Source organism: Mastigoproctus giganteus, chromosome 1 (assembly GCF_048544385.1).
Source record: "Mastigoproctus giganteus isolate SK-2022 chromosome 1, ASM4854438v1, whole genome shotgun sequence".
NCBI classification, from domain to species: domain Eukaryota; kingdom Metazoa; phylum Arthropoda; class Arachnida; order Uropygi; family Thelyphonidae; genus Mastigoproctus; species Mastigoproctus giganteus.
The window spans coordinates 242,498,539-242,520,890 of NC_143575.1; the positions used below are offsets into that span (position 1 = coordinate 242,498,539).

At 39.6% G+C, this 22,352-nt stretch overlaps 1 protein-coding gene across 5 annotated transcripts in view; it reads right to left on the minus strand.

Annotated features, from left to right (window-relative positions):
• The window catches only part of LOC150091709 (fibronectin type-III domain-containing protein 3A-like), a 489,490-nt gene that overhangs the window by 273,785 nt on the left and 193,353 nt on the right, over positions 1–22,352 (minus strand). For all 5 annotated transcript variants that reach the window (XM_090376531.1, XM_090376557.1, XM_090376540.1 and 2 more), the window contains one exon: positions 8,379–8,438. In XM_090376531.1, coding sequence (XP_090232657.1) covers positions 8,379–8,438 — 60 coding nt within the window. The remainder of the gene's footprint in view (positions 1–8,378; positions 8,439–22,352) is intronic.

Sequence of the window (22,352 nt, forward strand, 5' to 3'; positions counted from 1 at the left end):
TGGGTCCATTATTGTTTTCTGTATTTATAAATAATATTGATGATGGTATATCAAGCTTAATGTCCAAGTTTGCAGACGATACAAAAGTTGGCAGGGTTGTTAAGGACACTACTGACACTATGATGCTGCAACAGGATCTGGAAAGGTTGAGCAGATGGGCTGAGAGGTAGCAAATGAAGTTTAACATTGACAAATGTAAATTAGTACATATGGGAAACAGCAACCACAGAGCAACGTATCAACTCTGTGGTACTATACTGACAGTGGCAGAGAATGAAAAGGAACTGAGGTAATTGTGCAGGCAGATATGAATTTCTCTGAGCAGTGCGGACCGGCTGCAAGAGTAGCTCATGGTGTCTTATCAATGATATACAGGAATTTTTCTAGCAGGGATAAGGAGGTGATTATTCTCTTGTATAAGGCAATGGTCAGGCCACATCTTGAGTACTGTAAACAGGTCTAGAGGCCTTATTTGAGGAAGGATGTAGAGCTGCTGGAACGAGTACAGAGAAGGGCAACAAGATTAGTGAATGAAACAAAGGGTTGCTCTTACGAAGAAAGGCTTAAGTTTTGCAAATTACAGTGTCTGGAGACTAGGCACCGGCGAGGTGATCTGATAGAGGTGTATAAAGACTTGAATGGTTTGAACATGCTCAATGCCGATGGGACTCTTCCTCTTGTTCAGAATAATCACCTGAGAGGGCATAAATTCAAATTGAGGACAGACAGATGTAGGATAGATGTGCGGAAATTTGCCTTTAGCCAGTGGGTAGTTGGTTGGTGGAACAGACTTCCATCCCTTGTTGTGGAAGTTGATAGCCTAAATAAATTTAAGGCTCAGCTGGACAGGTATTTCGAACGAACAGAGGGGTGAAGTGGAATTTTTTTTTTTTTTTCCTGGCTGATGCTGCATAAGCTTGCTTTCTTGCATCATATGCCTCTACTAATGCTAATGTATGCTTTGTGACACAATACAAACTCTATAAATGCCAGAGATTGTGTAAGTATTTGTGTTAGTTAGTGTAGTGTGGGATTATGTTGGTCTGTTGTTCCTTCGCCATTTAGCCAGAGGCAGCCAGGTACAGCAGAAGAAAGACTCTAGCAGGGACGAACTCTGGACTAAACCTGAGCTGGCTAGGGAGGCCCCAGTGAATATAGGAGTACAATAGCTGCAGATAGGACAGACAGGACGGGGGGGGGGGGGGGAGAGGTTTAAGCCTTTAGTTAAGAAGTGCTACCAGTCAAAATGGGTGGTCAGTGCAATGTTGAGTCACTTTGGTGAAACCAAAAATGAAAGTAGGAGTGTGATATAGGTCTAATGACCATGATGAGTATAACAAACAACTATACAGAGGAATAGGGTCGGGCAATAAATCAGTATGTCATATAATGGGGGGGGGGGCTAACTTTCCAGATAGCGACTTCAATTTGTGGGTCAGTCACTCACATACTAACAAGATATTTGTGATTTACTGGATGACTGTCTAGTCATCCAGTAAACTTCTGTTGTTGCCTCTCTAACACAGCAGTACCTTAGAGAGGCAACAAGAGGAAGCGATACAGTTGATCTGATTATAAGCAACATGTAAAACACACTCTTCGTGCCAAGGTGCTCAAGTGGTACTAACTGATCTAGTTATATTAAAGTAGGCAGCCAAGGGAGTAAGCAAATCCTTAGCAATTATTATGAGAGGATATCAGGATTCAGGGGAGAACCCCATGGACTGGAGATGTGCAAATGTACCCCCAATTCACTAAGGAGGGATCAAAGGATGATACAAGTAATTACAGACCTGTTAGTTTAACTTCTGTTCCAGGGGAAAATAATGGAGTCACTGGTTAAATAAGCATTGCAGGATCATCTATACAAGACTGCAGTTATACACTGAAAGGACAGAATTCGTGTGATATCTGGTTCCTGGGTATCTCATGAATCCCATGGGTCCTCTCATGACTCCTCTCACTAGTGAACGAATCAACTGCATCATGCATTCACGTAGATGGTAATTCGATTTCAGTATGGATAAACGTCATGAGTTAACTGACTTTGAAAAAGATGATAGTGGGTGCCTGACATGTGGGACACTATTGTGGAGGTGGTACAGAAATTGCACTCTATCTCCGTTCAACAGTATCAAGAGTATATCAGGAATACGGCATTTCTGAAATAGCATCTTATTTTGGACAGCGTTTTGAGCGGAGAAAGATGGTGGGTGAATGTGCCTGTCTCGCGTTCTTTCAGCCAATCAGAGAGCAACAGTGGTGCAAATCACTGCAGACTTCAATGAAGGAGCTGCCAGAATCGAAGACCATCAGACGATCATCAGCCACGATAGGTTATGGGAGCTGCCGACCCACCAGAGTCCTATTGCTAACACCACGACACAAACTACTCTATGCCTTAACTGGGCAAAAAAACATTGGCACTGGACCTTGGATGATTAGAGAGGGGCTCTCCTGGACCAACGAGTCCCATTTCCAGTTATTTTGAGCAGAGGAAGGTGCAAATCTGGAAGAAACTGCACGAAGCTATGCACCCATCATGTCAACAAGGAACTGTTCAGGTAGGTGGTCAGTAATGGTCTGGGGCATGGTCAACTGGCACATGTTGGGACCTCTGGTACTCTAGATGCATCTCTAAATGATCCAGGTTATGTATCCATCCTTACAAACCATTTGCATCCCTTCATGGTCATCGTTCACCCAGAGCAATGAACTCTTTCAGCAGGACAATGCGCCTCCCCCACAGAGTCGTGGTGACTAGAACATGGTTCAAAGAGATTTCACCAGAATTTAACCCGTTCACCAGACTTGAACCCTGTGGAGCATCTTTGGGATGCTGTGGAACGGTCTGTTCGAGCTTTGGATCCTCCACCCAGGAATGCAACAGAATTATGGACAGCAGTGCAACAAGCATAGATGGAAATATCTGTGCAGCACTTTCATGAACTAATGGATTCAATGCCTTGCCATGTGACTTCCCTTATCCAGATGAAAGGGGGGGCCTACCCATTACTAGGTAGGTATTCCATGATTTCTGCCCACTCAGTGTAGTTCAGACACCACATGTATTCGTTAAAATGAAATCTTGTCTGACCAACTTGATTGAATACTATGATGTAGCCACAAAGGAACTGGATGCAAACAATAATTTTAATATCATATACTTGGATTTGAGAAAAGCTACTGATACTGTTGCAAATTAAAGAATGGTGTACAAATTGGAGCAGTATGGCATTAAGGGCAAGTTGCTGCTATGGAAAAAGGGATGGTGAGTGGGAGAAGAGAGAGTGGTAATCAATGGACACTGCTCTTTGTGGACTAATGTTATTAGTGGAGTTCGTCAGGGTTCGGCATCAGGCCCATTGTTGTTTTTTAAATTTATCAATGATATTGATTAAGGTATATCAGGCTTAATGTCCAAGTTTGGCAAGGTTGTTAATGACAGTACACTACTGCAACAGGATCTAGAAAAGTTGGGCAGAAGGGCTGAGAGTTCGCAACTGAAGTTTAACATTGACAAATGCAAGTATTGCATATGGGTAGCAGTAACCCCAGAGTAACGTACTAACTGTGCGGTACTACACTCAGGGTGGTGGAGAATGAAAAAGACCTGGGGGGGTTATTGTACAGTCAGATATGAAGTTTTCTGAGCAGTGCAAACAGGAATTTTGCTAGCAGGGATAAGGAGGTGATTATCCCTTTGTACAAGGCAATGGTCAGGCTACACCATGAGTACTGTGTACAGGTCTGGAGGCCTCATTTTAGGAAGGATGTAGTGTTGCTAGAACAAGTACAGAGAAGGACAACAAGATTGGTCAGGAGAACAAAGGGTGCTCTTAATAAGAAAGTTTTGCAAATCGCAATGTCTGGAGATTAGGCACCTGGGAGGTGATCTGATCGAGGCTGATTGAGGTGTATAAGATCTCGAATGATTTGAGCAAACTCAATGTGATGAGATTTTTCCTCTTGCTCAGATTATGAACTTGAGGGGAGGTTAATTCAAACTGAGGAAAGACAGTTGCAGAATAGATATGCTGAAGTTTGCCTTTATCCAGTGAGTGGGTGGTTGATTGCTGGAACAAACTTCCATCTGTTGGGTATGGAAGTTGATAGCATAAAAAAATTCAAGGAAGAACTGTACAAACCTTTGGAGTGAATGAATGGCCGAAATGGAATTTTTTTGGCTGATGCTGTATAAGCATGCTTCCTTGCATCATATTCCTCTTTTAATGCTAATGCTCATGTTGGATTTACTAAAAGACAACTGTTGAGGCTAAAAAGAAGGGCTTTTGCTTTCGTATGGGTGACTGCAGTGGTCTCAGACAATTTTAAATTCTATACAGTGGGACCAACTGATAATGTTACCATCAGCCAATTCTAAATGGGAAACATTCACAGAACTAATTGTGGAGGCTACTAAGCTTTCTTTTACCAACTAAGAAATACCGTTTCGGGCTTCGACCTAAATGGATGTCAGATAAACTAATGAGACACAGAATAGAAAAATGCATGGGATGCATATAAATTATCAGGTGATACAGAAACTTATAGTTGATATAAACTAGTCTGTAATCAAGTCACAAAGTAGGTTAGACAAGTTAAGGCAGATTACGAGAAGTCTCTGGCAAAGAATACAGCAAAGACTTCCTCAATACTAGTAGTAGTGGCATGTGATGCAAGAAAGCAAGTGTATCAGCTTATGCAGCATCAGTCAAAAAAAAAAAAAAAAAAAACACACCATTCCCTCAAAATGCCTGTCCAGTTCCTCTTTAATTTATTTAACCTATCAACTTCACGACAGATGGAAGTTTGTTCCAGCAATTAACCACCCACTGGCTAAAAGCAAATTTCTGCACGTCTATTCTACGTCTGTATTTTCTTAATTTGAATTTATGCCCCCTTAGGTTCGTAATCTCAACAAGTGGAAGGATCCCATCAGAATTAAGCATGCCCAACCCATTCAAGGACTTATACAACTCAATCAGATCACTGAGCAGGTGCGTAGTCTCCAGCCACTGCAATTTGCAGAATTTAAGCCTCTCTTGGTAAGAGAATCCCTTCATTCCCCCTCACCAATCTTGTTGCACTTCTCTGTACACACTCAAGCAAATCTACATCCTTCCTAAAATGAGGCTTCCAGACATAGGTAGTACTCACGGCATGGCCTGACCATTACCTTACACAGAGGGACAATCACCTCCTTTTCCCTGCTAGCAAAATTGCTATATATCATTGACAAAACCCCATGACCTGCCTTGGCAGCCTGTCTGCATTTCTCAGAAAACTTCATATCTGACTACACAATTACTCCCAGGTCTTTTCATTTTCTACCACCTTAAGTGTAGTACCACACCGTTGGTACGTTTCTCTGGGGTTACTTCTACCCATATGCAGTACTTTGCATTCATCAACGTTAAACTTCAGTTGCCACTTCTTAGCCCATCTGCCCAAATTATCTAGATCCTGTTGCAGTAGCACATTGCCATTACCGTCATTAACAACTCTGCCAACGTTTGTATCATCTGCAAACTTCGACATTAAGACTGATATACCTTCATCAATATCATTGATAAATATACAAAACAGCAATGGACCCAACACCGAACTCTGTGGGACTCCAATAATAACATTAGTCCATGAAGAGCAGCACCCATTAATTACCACCCTCTGTCTTCTCCCACTCAACCATCCTTTTATCCATTGTAGCAACTTACCCTTAATACCATTCTGCTCCAATTTGTACAATAGTCTTCCATGCGCAACAGTGTCAAAAGCTTTCCTGAAATCCAAATATATGATATCAAAATTATTTTTTGCATCCAGTTCCTTTGTAACCACATCACAATATCCTATCAAATTTGTCAGACAAGACTTTCCCTTAACAAACCCATGCTGTGTCTGAATTATTGCTGAAGTCTAGTCTAGATGATCCTGCAATGCATCTTTAACCAGTGACTCCATTATTTTACACGGAACAGAAGTTAAACTAACTGGTCTGTAATTACTCGTGTCACCCTTCGATCCACCTTTGTGAATTTGGGATACATTTGCACATCTCCAGTCCGTGGGGACCTCCCCTGAGTCCAAGGATGCTCTCATAATTATGGCTAAGGGTTTGCCTTAGTTGCTTTGCCGCCTCCTTTAATATAACTGGAGAGATCCCATCCACCCAGGTGCCTTTCTTATGTTTAACTTCAACAATTTCTCCTCCATTTTGTTCTCAGTTATTACAAAATCATTAAGCACCCTGCTACAATTTGATAACCTTCTGCCGTTTTCAAACTTTAATAACTCCACATGTGTGAATGTAGATACAAAATACTCATTCAATTTGATATCTGAGCAGGATCATCAACAGTCGAACCATCGATATCAAGTGGACTAATCATATTCAGCCCCTTCCTTTTAGAGTTTATATAAGTAAAGAATCCTTGCTGTTTTTCTTAGCATCTTTTGCCAAAGATTTCTCGTAATTCGCCTTTGCCTGCCTAACCTCCTTTGTGACCTGATTACAGACTAGCTTATATCTGCCATAGGCTTCCGAGTCGCTTGATAATTTATATGCATCCCATGCATTTTTCTTCTCTGTCGCGAGTCTCATTAGTTCATTTGATAACCATTTAGGCCTAAACGTTGAACAAAATTTCTTAATAGGTATGAAACTTTTAGTAGCCACCACAATTGATTCCTTGAATACTTCCCACTTAGAATTTACTGTTAGTAAACATCGTCAGTTGATCCCCCTGTACAGAATTTAAAAACTGTCCGAGACCACTGTACTCGCCTTTGCGGAAGCAAAAACTCTTTCCTTTTCCCCCTTTACTATCTTACCCATCACTGTTCCCACCTCTGTCAAAACCAGATGGTTCTATTGCCACTTCAGCAAAGATAAAGCTGACCTGCTAGAATCCTATTTTTCTTCCAACTTGTGTACTGATTCTCTTTGTAAACCACCTCCTACCATTCCCAGTACTCTCCATTTGATGGCTCCTGTAGTGTTCCATCAGAAGTCTTTTGATCAATCTTGATGCTAATAAATCTCCAGTCCTGATGGTATTTCTCCATTTGTTCTCAAAGTCTCCTGACTCCTGTATCGACTTTTTTTTTTTTTTTTTTCACTTTCTTATTCCAAAGTTGTTTTTCCTTCAGCTTGGAAATTTGTTCATATCCAGCCAGTTCCTAAAGAGGATGACAAATTCCTCCCACCCGATTATTGTTCCATTGCACTTACTTCTACTCTTTCTAAAGTAATGGAGAAATCAATTAACTGTCAACTCAACCTATCTAGAAACTTTCCACCTGAACAACGATCACCAGTATAGATTCAGTCAGTGTCAATCCACTTGTGATATTCTGGTTTATGTTACCCATCTATGGAAAAACTCAATGGAAAAGTTTGGTGAAACGCAAGCAGTTGCTCTTAACATTTCAAAGGCTTTTGATTTTGTTTAGTATAAAGGTGTTCTAAATAAGTTTCCATTTTATGGTTTGCCAACTGCTTTTTGTAACTGGGTATTCAGTTTTCTCTCTGACCACTCACTGTGGGTGATGGTAGATAGATATCTATCTTCTAACTTCTCTACTAATGCTGGTGTTCCCAAGGTTCAGTTCCTTCTCCCACTCTTTTCCTCTTGTATATTAATGATCTTCTTCCATTGACCAGAAATCCTATCCACAGTTTTGCCGATGATAAGAAATTGCATTCCACCTTCCAGTTTGAGAAACCTTGCGCTGCACAAACAGCTTCGACTTCTCAAATATCCACTACCAATTCCTTAAATGCTGATCTCCAGATAATTCTCCAGTGGGACAAAGATAACTTAGTTGATTTCGCTCCTTCTAAAACTGAGTCCTATCTTATATCTTAAATTCTAGTGACAAGATGCAGACAAAACAGTTGTAAATAGTTCTATGTGAGCTACAATGTGATATGCGAAATCAGTTTTCAAAGTTACAAAAGAGCTAAAGCTATCTGTTGAAAGTAGTGCAATACTACAGCAACTCATTACAATGGCCAGCTTGTAACAATGTGAACATTAAGATCATTTCATTATCCATGCAGTTTAAATCCCACTGGATGCAAAAAAAAGTAAAAGGAAAGATAGTCATTACAAATGTTCAGAGATGTAGGCAAGTTCAGTTATTTGTTCTTAATATGCTCCTCTTAACCCGCTCAATTACTAAGTATACCTCTCTAAAATCGGGAAAATTTCAATCCCAAGCATGCTACATTTTAAAGCGTTTACTGTATTTCTATAATGAAGTAAATAGCTGCATAAATAATTCTTTAGTATTAGATTATAAATGATTAAAAAATCATTAGAAAGGATAGCAAGGATTTAATAATTAATGGAGAAATTAAAATTTTTACTTACCAAACATTATAATCTGTTGCAGGCTTTAAGTCTGCCAGTTTAAATTCCAGCTGATTGCCACTGAAAAAGAAGAAATAAAATATCATGGAATAAATACTAAAATGAAAAAGTTAGATAATGTACAATTACATTTCAAGATTTTTTTTTTTTTTTTTTTGGCTGATGCTGTATAAACTTGCTTCATTGCATCACTTTGCTATTACTAACAGTAATACATTTCACTGCTCTGCAAAAAAAAACCAACTTTAATTTCCACAGTCTGTTCTTTAAATGCTGATCTTGAAAGACCAATGGGAAGAGGAAACTTAGTTAACTGCAGTCCTTTTAAAACCAAGAGTTATGACATAGGCAGATATGAAATTAGATATGGAGTAATAATATCTGCGTATAAGGCAACTGCATGGCTGCAATTTGAATAGAGTCCAAGTATGGAGACCACACACCTCCTTAAAAAGAAAGAAAAAAAGACATCAAGCTTCTTGAAAAGGTACAGACTAGCAATCCACTGGTGAGATCTGCTAAAGAGCGCCTATGGGAAGAAAGCCTTCAAACATGGGCTACAGAGCATGGTAACTAGGCACCTTACAAGGGATTTGATTCAGGTCTAACACTCTAAGGAGGATAGTAAAATGAATGAAGTGTAAATTCTCACTGTTATAATTCCAGAACCAAGGGCTATAATGCAAAGAGGTTTATACTATACTACAGAAAGTTTTCTTTCTCTAATTTTTATTTTCTAAAATATGCTACCTCCATGAGTAGTTAAGGCTGACAGCTCTGGGAAATTAAAAAGTCAGTTGGGCAGTTAGGAAAGTCCATGGGTAAGTTTTGTCTTTTTTTTTATTTATATATATATATTTTTGTCAGCTGCAGAAAAAGTGGCTTTGTTCAACTACAAGTACATGACTAATAGTAACATACTTAATCAGTATTTCCAGTATTAACAACAACAAAAGAAAAATATAAAATAAAACCCTAAGTATATTTTCATGTTTATGATTGTCATCTTGGCACTTCATGCTTCTATCACATTTTGTATACTTGACATGATTAGAAATATAATTTTTTCAACCATACCCTATAATAATGCAAATTTTCTTTTTCTAACTTGAATATACAGGAAAACATGGAAATATTTAATGCCTCTCATTTTTACCATTCAGCACTTTTCTGACTTAACATGAAGGCATTCAATAAATAATTACAATTATTAAATGCAATTTATTTTTATTCACAGTATTAAAACTTTTTTGATGAATGCATTAACTTTGTGATTCCAAATAAGAATATTTGTTTCTCCATATTGTAGAGAAGAATTCAGATTTGTTAGCCTCTTGAAATTCAGTTAAGTAAACTTCATGAAGAAAATTAAAGCCAACATAAAACTATGCATAGTAATGATTTTGTTTCCAAATGTAATACAATTAATTTCTGAGTTTATATGCATTTTCACACTTTTCCTTTGGCAGGGCAGCCATATCAACCCCAGGGTCCTGAGCTGGATATCATCATTCTTCTCTTTTGTGGCAATTCCTTTCTACTTCTGACTCTCTGTCAGGGTAACTTGGGAATTTTTTTTTTGGCTAGTGCAGCATAAGTCTTGGGCTTCCTTGCACCACATGGTTTGGCGTCTCCGTAGCCAGGTGGGAAGGAGCAGCAGTGCGTAGCACACGCTTCTTGATTAGACCGGGGTTCGAGCCCATCACCACCAAATACGGAGGATGTGGAAAGATCAGGGAATGACCACCGCATATCCCGGAGCAATATGGCCTTAGTTGCTAATGCTCCTAAAAACCAAATAACAAACAAACGAGCACCACATGGCTAATAATAATAATATATTTTAAGGAGGAAAATAGGTTTATTGGTCACAACTTTCAGCTTTTTTTTTTTTTTTTTCACTTGGTTCAATATTCTCTGACAGTTTACATTACTATAAGAATTATTAACTACCAAGAATAACTTGGGATAATTTGTTACATTCCTTGCTTTCTTGGTCAGTTCCCTGACCAAGGAAGCATGAAATACATAGCACACATCAGTTCTTTCTTTTTTAATGAGATTGGCAAAAGGGCATCCATATGAGAAAAGATTTCAAATATGTGAGTTACAGAGGAGACTTGATTAAGGTGTTTAAGGCTCTGAGAGGCAAAAGTAAAATGAATGAGGACAAAATTTTCACAGTTATCAATGATTCTAGAAGTAGGGGCCACAAATCCAAGTTATGGGGGGAGATGTTTAGACTGAATTGCAGTAGGTTTTATTTTAGTAAGCGAGTTATAAATTACTGGAATAAATTGCCTTCATGGGTGGTAGAGGCTGACAGTTTGGAGAAATTCAAAGGTCAGCTGGATAGTTACCTACAGGAGGATGGAAATGCATAGGTTGCCTGTTTCCTTTTCTTTTATAATTTTATTTAAATTTTTTATTATTATTATTTTACTCTTTTTTTTTTTCTTTTTTTTTTCTTTTTTTATGTGAACCCCAAACACGAGAGGTATTGGTACCTATAGTACTTAGTACCGTGCTTGGGTTGGAGGTTGAGAAGACGAAAGAAGATATTTGTTGACATTGGACTTGAACTTCTGTAGATTGTAATTTTCAGGAAATACGTATGAAGGAAGGTTGTTCCAGAAAACGGCAGTTGAATGAATAAATGAGAAAGATGAAAAGTTGGTTCTGTGGGTTTGAAGTTGGACAGTAAATGGATGTTGGCTGGTTGTAGCACGTGTTCAGACTGTTTTGAAAGAGAGAGCGGGAATTATAGAAGCCAATTCAGAAGAACAGCGCCCATGGAAGTATCTGCAGAAGAGCCATGCAGCAGAAACAGTACTCTATGAGAAAGCGAGTGGAGACACTCTGTTAGAGATGAATTATTAATTAACTTAACTGCCCTCTTCTGAATGGAATCAAGAAGCCTGAGAGAGGTTTTGGGGCCACCACCCCAGATGTGGAAACAATATTCCATGGCAGGGCGGATTTGCGATTTATACAGAGTGAGCAGCCGTTTGGAAGAAAAGTAACACCGAGAGCGAAAGAGAAAACCAAGTTTTTTGGATGCAGAGGAAGCAATATTTGTAATGTGCTTGTGCCAAGAAAGATTAGAAGTCAGAGTAATCCCCAAAAGAGATATATCATTTTGCTTAGAAATCGGAGTGTCACTAAAGATAAGCATAGGAGCAGAAGAATCCTTTTTGTGAGATATAAGACAAGACTGAGTTTTAGAAGGGTTGAAATCAACTAAGTTGTCTTTGCCCCACTGGAGAATTACCTGAAGATCGGCATTTAAGGAATTGGTAGCAGATTTTTGGGAAGTTGAAGCTGATTGAGCAGAACAAGGTTCCTCAAAATGGAAAGGGGAATGCAGTGTGCTATCATCAGCAAACTATGGATAGGATTTCCAGTCAATGGAAGAAGGTCATTAATATACAAGAGGAAAAAAGTGGGGGAAAGAACTGAACCTTGGGGGTCACCGGCATTAGTGGAGAAGTTAGAAGACAGAGAGGCATTTACCATCACCCTCAGTGAGCGATCAGAGAGAAAACTGGATAACCAATTACTAAAAACAGTTGGCAAACCATAAGATGGAAACTTGTTTAGAAGACCTTTATGCCAAACACGATCAAAAGCCTTTGAGATGTCAAGAGCAACTACTTGTGTTTCACCAAACCTTTCCATTGAATTAGTTCATAAATGGGTAACATAAGCCAGAATATCACCAGTGGATCGACACTGACGGAATCCATACTGGCAATCGTTGATCAGACGGAAGGTTTCTAGGTAGTTTAAGAATTGGCAGTTAATTGATTTCTCCATTACTTTAGAAAGAGTAGAAGTAATTGCAATGGGACGATTACTAGAGGGGAGGGATTTGTCACCCATTTTAGGAACTGGCTGGATATGAGCAAATTTCTAAGCAGAAGGAAAAACACCTTTGGAATAAGAAAGTGAAAAAAGGCAGCAAAGAATAGGAGTAAGTTCAGGAACACAGGGTTTTGAAAACAAGTGGAGAAATACCATCAGGACTTGGAGCTTTCTTAGCATCAAGATTCATCAAAATCCTTCTGATATTCTTTTGACGGAAGACCACAGGAGGCATTTAATGGAGCGTGTTGGGAATGGTGGGAGGTGTTTTACCAAGATCATTAATACATGAGCTGGAAGAAAAATGGGATGCTAGCAGGTCAGCTTTATCCTTGGCTGAAGTGGCAACAGAACCATCTGGTTTGGACAGAGGTGGGAGCAAAGATGGGCAAAAGTTGCGGCCAATAGCTTTGGCAAGAGACCAGAATGCTCGGCTACCATTAGGGCAAGAAGCAAGTTTTCTACTCTTAGCCTGTTCAAACTCTAGTTTGGACTGATTAATAACTGCTTTACAATTGTTGCGAGCTTTAGTGTAGGCAGAAAATGAAACTGAAGAATTAGAAACAAGCCAATTACGATTTGCAACATTCTTCTCTTGAACAGCCTTAGCACATTTTTGGAAAACCAAGGTTTAGATAAAGGACGAGATTTTAAAGTGGAGTGTGGGATAAAGGATTCCATTCCTGCAAGAATAATTTCATTGACACGATATGAGCAAATGTTGACATCAGAAGTTTTGAAACAGTAATCCGACCATGGAAAAGAAGAAAAGAAGTCATCCTATTTAGTCTCGCAGGTCATCCTATTCTGCATTCTTGTAATGCTAAACAACACGAGGTTGGGAATAGCCATGAGATAAAGGTTCCATTGGAGAAGAGACAATCACCAAGTTGAGATCTGAAGTGCCTAAAGGACCTCTCACTTTGACCGTGTACTTAGAAGGGTTGTTAGTGAGAAAAAGATCAAGCGTATTGGCTGTATGATTAGGATTGTCCGGTATTCTTGAAGGTAAATGAACAGTCTGTGCTAGGTCATTAGTAATTGCAAAAGCCTCAGCATCTCGACCTGCTGGGTCGGTGTGACTAGAAAACGGAAGCCAGCTGGAGTTGTGAACATTAAAATCACCAAGGAAAATTACCTCACTGTTAGGAAAGTTGGACTGGAGAAAGTCAAGTTGCAAAGAGAGGAAGTTAAAGAGCTCCAAGTGATTAGTGGAGTTGGGAGAACGGTAGAGACAACAGATGAATTTGACACAATGAGGTAGAGAGATTTTAAGCCAGAGAATATCAAAGAGAGAAGATTCAAAATTGCCAAGTCTCTAACAGGGAATATCAGAATGGGCATATGCACAAGTACCACCTTTGAGACAAAAGGAATCATACAGCGAATAATTTGGGCATCTGAGATGAGCAGTAGTTGAATCAACCGATAACTGAGATTCTGTCAGAAAAAGTACATGGGGTTTGGCAGACTGCAAGTGGAAATGGACATCGTTGAGATTAGAATTGAGACCACGTATATTTGTGAAATGAATTAGGAAGTGCTTGGGAGGTTTAGATCTTTTTGCAGATAAGCTTGCTCTATTAGTTTCACAATTCATGATGTATTCAATAGTAAGAAAAAGTGAGTGGGACAAGCTGTATGAAGTAATGAAATTTTTGGATATAGCGTACACGTGGTAAGAATACACCCAGATCCTTGACATAACGTGGCCTCGACAATGCTCCCCGCATACACACTACTAGGACTCCCTCCAGTCACTATCTGGCAGAGTAGAGATAGCAAAATTATAAACTAGCCTCGTAGTGTATAATTTTGCTATCCTCCTAGAGAGTTACCAATCGGAAGCCTCCTAGAGAGTTACCAATAGGTTTGGTCCGGTGTACTAACTAGCGGCCGGCCTGCGAACACCGTTTTAGAGCTGTACCCTTGAAATGTAAGGAATTTTGGATCTCGCCACGACATTCATCATAAACTAAAAAGTCATCAATCATACTGCATGATGGAAGAGATAGGGAAGAGTTGACCGGAACTTAGCTGTAGAGACTAAACATGGGTTCTACCACTTCAAGCTTCCAATAAGTAAAGCGGTGGTATTTCACCGGTTGATGAGAGTCATCTACCACCTAGTACTGCCTGGTAACATAGAGGGGCAGCGGTCCTCCATTTGGTATGTGCGCGCCACACCTTGACCCCTGCTTACGTTGATTCACCCCTGGGTTGTCACCCACCATGTACTTGTGCATGGAGGTTATATCCAGTTGTTATGTTGTTATTTGGTTTTAAGGAGCATTAGCAACTAAGGCCATATTGCTCCGGGAACATGCGGTGGTCATTCCCTGACCTTTCCGCATCCTCTGTATTTGGTGGTGACGGGCTCGAACCCCCGGTCTAATCAAAAAGCGTGTGCTACGCACTGCTGCTCCTTCCCACCTGGCTACGGAAGTGCCAGGGTTATATCCAGGATTACTAACAGTCCCACCATCATGAAGGTGCAAGCAGAGGATTTGGCTGTCACAGACCATCCGGACTTTGCCGAAATTGGGTCCACTTGACTTGAGTGTCACCCGAATATCAGTTCCATCAGCGTTTTAGACTCCCAGGTAGCAAGTACAGCTTGTCTCGCATATCTGAGAGAATGTCTGTGACAACCTCAAGGACCAAGGTTGGTGGAGCATTAGCCTTAGGCTTCCTTGTACCATATGGCCATTACTAATACTAATAACTGCTTGGCTCTCACATTGAAACTGAGAGCACTAATCTGTAAAATATTTATTTCTTTACCTGTCCTGAAATGCATTATATGGAAAATGAAAACCTGCAGAATAATAATTATTATTTTTTTTTTTTAAGCAGCTAACTTAAAAATCATAATAAATTATTCTCTGGTGTTTGCAGTAGTCATATTCTTCAATTAAGAAAAAATTTACAGAATTTTTCAAAATTTTCAATTTTAACTCATTCTTCTATTTTTAGTGAAAAGAAAAATAGTGTTTTGGCAAAACAATTGAGAAACTCTATGGTACCAACTCTAGTACATAACAGTGAGAAGGGATCAAATCAAGTTAACAAGACAAATCATATTCTCTGTTATAAATCTGAAGATTTGGCTGCTATGCTTTGGATACCTTTCTTCACTGTATAACAGTTAACACATATGCTTCAGAGTTCTTTAAAAAATCTGGATTTAAATGGCTGGATCCATTTTTATAACAGTTTGCAAGATGGAACTGAGAGTATAACAAATTTTGTTATGTTAATGCTTGAGGTAACACATGATCTGTTATGTACTGTCAGAAGCTACTTTTTGATTTTAGCTTGCAGTTTCCATAGTGCAATACACAAGATTGACCATATCACAGTGCATATTCCTATATAATTTAACAGGAGAAAACTGTTCTCATTTATGAAGGGATCAATATTATTAGGAATATCATCAGCTTTACTAGATACCATTATCATAGCAAGTCTTTACTTATTGCTATTAATGTACATAGACTATGAAATGTGCATTCATATGTACATTTAATAGTTTATTGTCAACCTTGTATCAAAAAATAAGGTAAAATAAATATGTATTTATTCAGGTAAAGTTGAAGTTACATCCATCCCTAGAAAGCAAACATTTGCTAGGAGGGTAAACACAACTCTAACAGATAAAAATAATACATACATTGAGTAATATAAAAGATAAAGATCTAGTCAAATTAAATACAGCTCTAAATACATTCAGCATCCTTCCGAGAAGGGTGCAGGGGTGCTGGAAAGCTGTAGAAGGCTGCCTGGAACAGGAGAAGGAGCACAGGTCATCCTCAAACACAGAATCTTCCTGTGGAGAGCGAAGGAGAATTGAAGCATCTAAAATTGCAAGGTGTCGTTAAGTGATAAAAAAATTTTTGACCTGTAAGCCTTGTCCATTCAGACCGCCTCGGAGTTAATATTTAGGGCGTTCAGGAGTCCAATTGTGTTTGCTGGGAGTCTACTGACGAGGCTAGTAGGAGCCAGACGTGTTCAAAGCCGCTAAGTGGATTTTTCTTATTTATTGATTTGAAATTATTGTTTTACAAAAATTTTGATTTAAATTTAGTAGTATAGCATTATTTTGTGATTTTCTGATTAATCTGGTGTATTTATTCTTTACTCGGCCTTGTAATTGCATAAAAGTATCGGTAAGAGTATCAAATCCATGTGTTACAAGTTGCAGCTCCGCTGAATGAAAAGTTTTTTATTTAGCCACATTTAGCCACTTTATTGACCATTTTTACATCAAATTATTTTCTCTAAGTAGCTTATAGACCTAGTCAGGATTGTTAGTTTATTCTGAATTGAAACAGCGAGATTTGAAAGTTAATTAATACTTAAGTGTCCGTAGATTTACCGTTCATAACTTGCCGCCTTTGTCATACAATACGTTATATACCAAACTAGATAGCGTTAGTATAGGTTATAATATTGTCAGTTGATTGGTAGAATCTATTAAACTTTTTGAACTTCGTTGTCAATTAAATTGTACTTTTAACTAAATAAATATAACGACTTAGATTACAAACATAACATAATTAATTAATACATAACTGATACGGAAGTTATATAAAGGGACCTCATAGATAATTAATACTTGACACTAAAAAATATACATACCGTTATAACTGTGTTGGGATACAAGTTTAGGGTTATAATTTTGAACAGATATTGAAATTTTATTGAAATTAATCGAAATCATGACTCAGACCAGAGCAGCAAAGCAAAAGGCTCAAGCTAATGGAAGTGCTGGGGTTCAGAGAACTGAGGGGGGGGCAGTTGCCTTCTGAATCACAGCCTTTTAAAATGCACTGCTTGCATGATGTTTGTGGAGCATTCAGGTACGGGACATGATATTGCCATGGGGGATGGCTTTGTGTGTGTGCGATGCAAGGAGTGTAACAAAATCAGACAACAACTCAGCGTTGTTATAGGCCAATAGGAGAGCTTGAAGGACAGGGTGAATGCCTTCGAAGGAACTAAATTGAGGGCCCATCAATCTCTCAGCTGCCCACATCAACGCCAGAGCTTGCACTTGGTCATCACGCAACACAGTGGCAACCCCCAAGGCAGAATATGCTGGTCCCACAGGAACTAGTAGTTATTGTTGACTCTATTGTCAGGGAAACCGGGAACGTGCTTTGTAAAAAGGATAGGTAGAACAAGACCAGGGTATGTCTGCCAGGGGCAAAGGTTGCCCCTGGCAGACATACCCTGGTCGGATATCATCATTTAAGGGCACAAAAGGTGATATAGTTGTACACGCTGGCAGTAATGATATCAAGAGTAGGAGACCAGCAGAATTACTTAATAAGTACAGGTCACTGTTGAAAAAAAGCCATGAATTAGGGTTGAATTTGAAAGTGTCTGCAATTCTGCTCAGACACGATAGGAGGGAGTATATGATAAGAGCCTGGTCGATCAATTCGGCATTGGAAAGACTGTGCAAGGCTCAAGGGGTAGAATTTTTTTCAGCCTGGACTGTACTTGTTAACAGGAGAGACTGCTTCTACAGGGATGGGATACACTTAAATAGAAAGGGTGCAAGAATATTTGCTGATGCTATTGAGGCAGTGTTAGGTGGGTCGGAAAACTGCTAGCTTGGGGGGGATAAAAAGCTTATAGATAAACAGTAGCCACTGGCACAAGTGAAAGTGATTCTTGCACTGCTTCTATTGGAATGAGCAAAAGCTTGAAAAACAAGATGCAGGAAATTTCAGAGACTCCTGGGAGTCATTGCTGTACAAGTAAACACATGGGTTGTGTGAGGGTAGCTAAGAATAGAAACAGGTGCATGTCTACTTGCATGTACACCAATGCTAGGAGTTTGGTAAATAAATTTGATGAATTTGAGGTATTGCTCAAAACATCAAAGACAGATATTGTTGGGATATCAGAGACGTGGTGTCACACAGAAATAAGGAATGCAGAACTGGAATTCGGGGAGTACAACATCTACAGAAAGGAGAGACGGGATAGGAAGGGAGGAGGGGTTATGCTATTAGTTAAGAAACACATAAAATCCAAAGAAGTGAAGCCAATCGACATCACTGGACAGTGCAGTGTCGAGTCAGTTTGGTGTGACAAGCATTGGGAGATCAAAATTGAGAGAAGGAGTGTGCTATAGGCCTAATGACTCTGATAAGTATAATAAGAAACTATACAGGGAAACAGAGTGGGCCAGTACATCAGAGAGTCTTATAATGAAGGATTTTAATTTCCCAGATATTGACTGGAATTTTGGGACTGGTCACTCACACACTAGCAAGGCTTTTGCGGATTTATTGGATGATTGTTTTCTACATAAGCATGTTTGGGAGGCAACTAGAGGGAGTAATACTCTTGATTTGATTATCAGTAGTGATTCTTCTGCATTAGGAATCTGCAGATAAAGGAACCACTAGGTGGCAGTGATCACAGGTGCTGAAGTGGGATTTACTCAAAGAGGTAACTACCATTAGGGGTAAAGGGAAGATTTATTGCTTTCACAAAGGTGACTATGATGGACTGAGACACTATTTAAATTCTATACAGTGGGACCAACTGATGCTGTTACCAACAGTAAATTCAAAATGAGAAGCATACAAAGAACTTATCTTGGAAGCTACTAGGCTTTCAATACCAACTAAGAAATATTGTTCAAGGTTTAGGCCTAAATGGATGTCAGATGAACTAATGAGACATATGGCAGAGAAGAAAAATACATGGGATACATACAAATTAACACGTGACACAGAAGCCTATGATAGATATAAGTTGATCTGTAACCAAGTTACAAAAGAGGTAAAGCAGGCGAAGGCAGATTACGGGAAATCTTTGGCAAGGGATGCAAAGAAAAACAGAAATGAGTTCTTTACTTATGTAAACTCTAGAAGGAAGGGGGTGAATCAGATTTGTCCACTTGAAATCGATGGGTCAACTGTTGATAATCCTGCTCAGGTAGCTAACAAACTAAATGAATATTTTGCATTGACATTCACACATGAGGAGTTATTCAGCGAGGGGAATGCCAGAGGTGTATTCAACTCTGGCAGTAAGCTAGAGAATCCTGTAATAACTAAGAGTAAAGTGGAGGAGAAATTGTTGAAGATAAACACAAGAAAGGCATTTATCCAGTGAATTTGATGGGATCTATCCAGGGTGGATGGGATCTATCCAGTTATATTAAAGGAGGCAGCAAAGGAAGTAAGCAATCCGTTAGCCATAATTATGAGAACTTGCTTGGACTCAGGGGAAGTACCCACAGACTGGAGATGTGCAAATATGACCCCAATTCACAAAGGAGGATCAAAGGCTGACACAAATAATTATAGACCTGTGAGTTTAACATCTGTTCCAGGAAAATTAATGGAGGCACTGGTTAAAGAAGCACTGCAGGATCATCTAGACAAGACTTCAGTTTTAGCCCAGACACAGCATGGTTTTGTTAAGGGTAAGTCTTGCCTGACCAATTTGATTGGATACTATGATGCAGTCACAAAAGAACTGGATGCAGGGAATAACTTTGATATTATATACTTGGAGCTTAGAAAGGCTTTTGATACTGTTGCACATGGGAGACTGCTGCACAAATTGGAGCAATGTGGCATTGGAGGCAAATTGCTGCTTTGGATAAAGGGGTGGTTGACGGGGAGAAGACAGAGAGTGGTAATCAATGGACACTGCTCATCGTGGACTAATGTTATTAGTGGATTCCCTCAGGGTTCAGTGTTGGGTCCATTATTGTTTTCTGTATTTATAAATGATATTGATGATGGTATATCAAGCTTAATGTCCAAGTTTGCAGATGATACGAAGGTTGGCAGGGTTGTCAAGGACATACAGACACTATGCTGCTGCTGCTGCTGCTGCAACAGGATCTGGAAAGGTTGAGCAGATGGGCTGAGAGGTGGCAAATGAAGTTTAACATTGACAAATGTAAAGTATTACATATGGGAAACAGCAACCCCAGAGCAACGTATCATCTCTGTGGTACTACACTGACAGTGATAGAGAATGAAAGGGACCTGGTGGTGGTTGTGCAGGCAGATATGAAGTTCTCTGAGCAGTGCAGACGGGCTGCAAGAGTAGCTCATGGCATATTGTCAATGATATATAGGAATTTTTCTAGCAGGGATAAGGAGGTTATTATTCCCTTGTATAAGGCAATGGTCAGGCCACACCTAGAGTACTGTATACAGGTCTGGAGGACTCATTTCAAGAAGGATATAGAGCTGCTGGAACGAGTACAGAGAAGGGCAACAAGATTAGTGAATGGAACAAAGGGGAGCTTCTTACGAAGAAAGGCTTAAGTTTTGCAAATTACAGTGTCTGGAGACTAGGCACCAGCGAGGTGATCTGATAGAGGTGTATAAAGCCTTGAATGGTTTGAGCATGCTCAATGCTGATGGGATTCTAACTCTTGCTCAGAATAATCACCTGAGAGGGCATAAATTCAAATTGAGGAAAGGCAGATGTAGGATAAACGTGCGGAAATTTGCCTTTAGCCAGTGCGTGGTTGGTTGAACAGACTTCCATCCATTGTTGTGGAAGTTGATAGCCTAAATAAGTTTAAGGCACAGCTGGACAGGTATTTCGAACGAACAGAGGGGTGAAGGATGCTACATAAGCTTGCTTTCTTGCATCGAATGCCTCTACTAATGCTAATATTGAGTGAGATGATTTGGTCGAGAGCAATTCAGATCATAGATGTTTGGAGGTTAAATATTCTGTTAGCCTTGGGCAGGATGATGTGGCTACCGATGCTGGGAGCATCTAGTCTGCCTGAAATAAGCTTGGAGAGGGTAATTATATTATGAGTGGTGATGATTTGTTTCCACAGGGTCATTTCATGCAGAGAATGTAGTATGGTCATAGAGATAGTAAGGGGATGTCCTGAAGTCCTAGTGAAGGATTGTAGAAGCCAATAGTCAAGCCCCAAAAACTGCTAGATAGGTTTGGAGTACCAGATTTCTGATGCATAGAGAGCCACCAGTACAACACATGTTTGGACAAATCTAATTAATAGCTTGTTAGAGCGGTAACCAACCAGTTTCTGTCGAGCTGACCACAGAGCTGCATAGAATTTGTTTCTTGCTTCCACTGCAAGTAGATGTGGTGGAACGCACGTTTAGTCTCTAGAGCTAAGTTCCGGTCAACCCTTCCACACCTCTTCCATCATGCAGTATGATTGATAACTTTTGAGGTTATGATGAATGTCATGGCAAGATCCAATATTCTTTACATTTCGAGGGTACAGCTCTAAAACGGTGTTTGCAGGCAGGCCGCTAGTTAGTACACTGGACCGAACCTATTGGTAACTCTCTAGGAGGCTTCCGGATCAGCTAGTGTATAATCTTGCTACCTCTACTCTGCCAGATAGTGACTGGAGGGTGTCCGAGTAGTGTGTATGTGGGGAGCATTGTCGAGGCCACGTTATGTCAAGGATCTGGGTATATTCTTACCACGTGTACGCCATATCCAAAAATTTCATTACTCCATACAGCATGTTCCATACACTTTTTCTTACTATTGAATACACCACGAATTATCAAACTAATAGAGCAGGCTTATCTGCGAAAAGATCTAAACCTCCCAAGCACTTCCTAATCATTTCACAAATATACGTGGTCTCAATTCTAATCTCAACAATGTCCATTTCCACTTACAGTCTGCCAAACCGCATGTACTTTTTCTGACAAAATCTCAGTTATCGGTTGATTCAACTACTGCTCATCTCAGATGCCCAAATTATTCGTTTTATGATTCCTTTCGCCTCAAAGGTGGTACTTGTGCATATGTCCATTCTGATATTCCCTGTCAGAGACTTAGCAATTTTGAATCTCCTCTCTTTGATCTTCTCTGGCTTAAAATCTCTCTACCTCATTGTGTCAAATTCATCTGTTGTCTCTACAGTTCTCCCAACTCCACTAATCACTTGGAGCTCTCTGACTTCTTCTCTTTGCAACTTGACTTTCTCCAGTCCAACTTTCCTAACAGTGAGGTAATTTTCCTTGGTGATTTTAATGTTCACAACTCCAGCTGGCTACCGTTTTCTAGTCACACCGACCCAGCAGGTCGAGATGCTGAGGCTTTTACAATTACTAATGA